Source organism: Centruroides sculpturatus, unplaced genomic scaffold, assembly GCF_000671375.1.
Source record: "Centruroides sculpturatus isolate CEXI.00-Female unplaced genomic scaffold, Cexi_2.0 scaffold822, whole genome shotgun sequence".
NCBI lineage: Eukaryota > Metazoa > Arthropoda > Arachnida > Scorpiones > Buthidae > Centruroides > Centruroides sculpturatus.
This window is the reverse complement of record NW_019385103.1, coordinates 261,692-266,833: the sequence shown is the minus strand read 5'-3', so window position 1 is coordinate 266,833 and position 5,142 is coordinate 261,692. Positions and strand designations below refer to the sequence as shown.

The 5,142-nt window shown below is 32.5% G+C and overlaps 1 protein-coding gene across 1 annotated transcript in view; it reads right to left on the bottom strand.

Moving 5' to 3' along the window:
- Window positions 1–5,142, bottom strand: part of LOC111634725 (multidrug resistance-associated protein 4-like) — a 64,957-nt gene that overhangs the window by 48,499 nt on the left and 11,316 nt on the right. Inside the window, exon 2 of the mRNA XM_023379563.1 lies at window positions 645–755. Coding sequence (XP_023235331.1) covers window positions 645–755 — 111 coding nt within the window. The remainder of the gene's footprint in view (window positions 1–644; window positions 756–5,142) is intronic.

Sequence of the window (5,142 nt, the reverse complement as noted above, 5' to 3'; positions counted from 1 at the left end):
ACGGAGATTTAAGTCCACTAAGGCACATAGATATTCAATAAATAATGTTTTTAGGGTAACCCATTTTTAGCACAAGTATAAAAGTTCGCGACTGTGGGGATGGACGATTTCGATGTTCGTAGGTTCGGAGCTATGGCGGGTTCAGTGATTTTCTTCTTACGGTGGCGATGACGTTGGTCTGGCTTTAGTTATGTGACTCCTCTGAGAGGGGAAAGAAGCATTTTTTCTAGTTTTTTGCTGGGAAAATCGGTCACGTGATCGGTTGTTATAGAAGATAAAAATTATAGGTGTTCCCGAGACCAAATCAAGAGACGAAATTTTAATGCTAACTATAAAATTTTGTGCAATTGAGCTGCAGGCTGTGTGAAAACAATAGAATGTTGATAGTTATGGGAGAGGGATTCAAATGTTCTTAGCTAAGATTGTATTTTTTGTCAATCCTTTATATAACAAAAGTGGAAATAATTAAATTTTTTCGGTTATAAAAGTTCCAGATCTCATATTAAATTTTTATATAAAAAGTTTTTTCATATTTGAAAGACTACGTGTAATGTAACAGAATAATATTCCAGTTATTTGTTATTGTATAACATAGAAAAATATTCAACTTAATCAGATTTTTTAATACAAATCGATTAACTTACTTCTGAAGTAAATCCCCTAGATACTCTGAAGTGTGATATTTTGAAGTCTCATATAGATCTTCTTCTTTTAACAATCGCTTTGATCCTTTGATTATTATCGGAAAAATCCAACTGAAAATAAATAATACATTTATTAGTGGTGTTAAAAAAATTTCTTATACTGAATGTACGAATATTGCCATAGTTGTACTAATATGACTATACAAATTATTTATGACAATCGCAGTGATTTTTTTTCTTAAAGATCGAATGGCAAAAAGCAATTTAATTAAATGAGTGTTTTGAATTTTTTATCCTTATTATTCTCCATCTTTATAAACCTGTCTGATATATATTTTTCCTGGAATCGTTTAGTATAAAATGTAAATCTGTATTAGGAATAATCCTCATATTATATAAATTCAGCAGTTACAAATGATAAAATTTATCAGGTTTACTCTTAAGGTTTATTTCCTATTTTCAAATCTCCATTATAGCAAGATATCTTTTCTTTTAAAACCTCATTTAAATGAAATTTTTCAATAAATAAAACAATTGATTATTCTGAAAGCAAAACTTTTCATAAAAAGTTAAAAAATAAAATTCTAGTTTTAACTTTTTGCAACAAATATTGTAAAATTTTAAAACACAGTATAATACAGTCATTTCCACATACAGTCACATTTGTATTTGACTTAATCCTAAGGGAGAAGGGAGTTTTGTAAAAATGGAAATAAAACAATTAGCAGACTATTGACCTACACAATAGAGAATCTATACTTTCCATATTACTAGTCTAATACTTTCATTGGATTAAATTAACACAGCTTTTTCCTCTGATCTTTAAAGATAAAATGTACTGTACCTGAAAATTTTAACACAAACCTGATGTTAATAGATGTAACTTGAGTAAAATTATAGAGTTAAAATTCGATATGTTTATTCTTTTGCATTTAGGTATCAAAATACAAAAAATTGTAGATAAAAACTCATTTCTTCCAAGCATATTGTTAGATTTTTGACAAAAATGGAAAAATTCAAAATATACTCGTAGTTATTCATGGAATGTTTATATTTTACCATTTTAAGAATAGTGATGGCATTTTTGTGATGCCACAGGAACAAACTAGTTCATTGATACAACAGAAGCAAAGATGTTTTAAATCCTCATTAAAACTTTAGTGAAAGCGTTTAACTATTACGGCTGTATAATTTTAAAAGTTTTGTATAAATATATTTTTTTTATATATATATACGGGTTGAGGCTAGAGAACGACGAGATTGAGCTGGAACTTTAAATCTTGAGTAGTATACTCACATTAGTTGTGTTCTCTTTCAATGTATAAACCTTCTGCTTGTAAACAGCGATGCGTTCGCGACTTCCAATGATTATATCAGTGCATCAGGGCATCATTTCTAAGCTTCTATGCAGCGGCTTCGTCGTTTATTTCGTCACAATAGAAACCAAATCGAATAAACGACGATTGTCCCTTCAGAGCCAGACTTGATTTTAGGGAAAAGATAAAAATCACATGGAGCTAGGTCAGGAAAATGCAGTTGTTATTCAAGTAGTGTGTCTCCCTCCTTGGCCAATAACTGCTTCACTCACAGAGTGGAATGAACTGGTGTGTTGTCCTGATGGACGATGTAGCCATTTTTTTCAGAAGTTTCATCGCTTTCTTCTGATTATTTCTTACATAGACTCCAGAACTTTTTTGTAGTAGTATTGGTTTACAATTTCTTTCACTTTTCGCACATTTTCCTCGGTTTTTGATGTGCTGGGCCGTCTAGATTGTTTATCCTCTTTCGTATTAACTCGGCTTTCAGAAAATCTCTTGTGTCATTCTAACACACGTGCACAAGAAAGATATGTGTCTTTGTACGTTTCACGTAGCAGGTTATAAAAATAATTGGAGATTTTTTCAATTTCACCAAAGATTTTATGGTTGATACGCTGTTTCATTTTCAAGCTTGTCATTTTGCCGACATGCGCTAACAACACGTCCACTTGCTGCAAGCATTTACAATAATCTAATAGCGGTAGCAAGTGGAGACGTGCTGTGCTTATTCTTACTTGCTCAAAGTCGTTTATCCATCCACTCACTCTGGCTCACGTGCGGTTATTTTGTACAGGCGATCATAGTCTCTTTATTCTCTAGACACACTACGTATTCCTTTATTTATAAAGGAAAAAAGTTATTTGTGTATCGCGTTATCGGGACTATCGTTTTTAGATCAAACAAAAGAAAATCAATCTACTTTTGTGTGCTGTTGTTATATATATTTGCCTGGGTGAGCAGTAAGCAAGCATAGGCTTCTGGGATGAATTTGCGGTTTTGGTCTCAGTTTAAAAAAATTCACGTTAGATTTTTATCATTTTGGTGTGACAATGCTCAGTAGAACCACTGCGTGTGTAAAAATTATTTGTTAGAATATATAATTGAATTTCAGATAAGAATTAATCAAAAAACGGTTAATCTTTAAAGCTTAATAACAAAAAAAGTGTTTTTATATTTTTGGATGCTGTTTATTGAAATTTAAAATATAGACAGTGTCTTCAAGTTTTTGCAGTTTGGTGATTTCGATTAAACGATGGTAAAGTTATACGACTTTAATTAAAAAAACTTGTTTTTTGAACACGAATAACTTTTTAATTCAGAAGTTTTGATTTTGTCAATGTAACTTACTTATTAACTTGTTTCAAATTGATTAGAACTTAAACAAAACGTTTACATATTTAAATAATGTCATACATCCCATTCCAAAATATCAATTGGATTTGTGTAAATCAATTAATTTCTAACTACATTCGATCTGCTAATTCGCACGTAACGCTATGTTTTGGAAAAAACTTTAACAGAATTATAAACCAAACATAATTATAATAAAAAAAGATATAATTTAAAATAATATATATAGGATATATTCACTTAATTACTGTGGCAATGATATCGTATGAAATAGACGTGCTATATCATAACTGACTTGTGAGACAGGTAACATATAGCACTTTTTCGCATAAAATCGAACCCCTGTAAAAAGTCTATAAGTGTTTATTTTTCCACTTCTAATGACTTGGGTTTTTCTTTCCTGAACAGCACTTTCTTAATTCTAATAAGTGCGCTCCAGTAGCTGAGTGCATAAAAGCCCTCTCTGAACTATGGTAGTTAGTTTGTCGTGGGTTCAGGAATGGCCAATAGGATGGCCAATAGGAAGTTTTCCGAAATTTCTTCACCTTAGTGGCACCTAAATAGAGTCTAACATTCCATAAAATTCTTCCTAGGGTGCATCCCTGCGGGCACATGTGTCGCATTGCCATAACCAATCAATCCAAACTAATTCCAATAGGCGATTATTTATTGTAACATCGTTAAACGGAAATTCCTATATAGCGTATCCGGGTCCCTTCTCCATAAGCTTTCCACCTCTGGTCTCGAAGTTTATCTATCCAATTCCTTTCTCGAGATTAACACACTCACAGATGGAGAACATTCGGAATTTATAAGTTTACAATTTTTTCAACTGGCAACCTAAAAAATTTATTTATAAACGCAATATTCACAGGAAAATTCTTTGCGTGTAGTTTATAAAACTAGTTTCGGAAGTTTAAATACTTTATTATCACAAAAAAATTATTGTAGCAATTCCAAAATATGTTTTTTTATCTAAACAAGTTTCAGACGTTAACGTTAGCAACAACTACGTCACGTACGAGACTAGCAGAACCTGTCTAAAACGTATCACTTTTAAACTACTAATAGTAAACTGGTATTAAGTATTAATCGTTTACCATTCTCTCTTCTGAAATGAGGTGAACGAATACTTTATTCCCTTTCCTAATAGTTCATTCTATCTCTCGAATCAGCGAAATAGTGGCATACGAAAAAAATAAATTACATAATACAATTTTTCTGGCGGGCACAAAATATGCTTCAAGTGATTATAGATAGGTCCGAGTTTAAATATTTGGTCTGATTCTCGCAAAATTTGATCGGTTGGCATAGTTTCTTAGAGAAAACATTAAAAGGAAATTCGATACTTGTCTACTTGACTTATGAAATTGTGCCATTTCGTACAATCCGAGTATCGCTATAAACGTGACAATAGTTGTCTGAAATAACCAAACTTTATACTGTATTTAATCTTTGTTATATTTGTGACCGTAGGGTCGGCACCTCTTTGGCGCCCTGTCAGGAGGACTGAATCTGACACCACCGAGTCTCTGGGGGACTCGGAAATCGCGACGTTACGTCTAAAGATTCGCGAGCGGTAGCGTGTGAGCGCTTGGATAGAGGTGAGGAGAGAGACGCGGAAGTAACTTACTCGGACTCCATAGTAACAAGTAAATAACGATTTTAATTAAGTCGAACTAAATACTATACAGAGATACTAAATACTATCGGCATATTATTGTTCTTAACTATACTAGGCCGCGGAGAGAGAGAGTTTACAACCGAATCGCGGGTTGATAAATACCTTGTCGATGGACAGTTCTTTGAATCTTGAATGGACAGTTCTT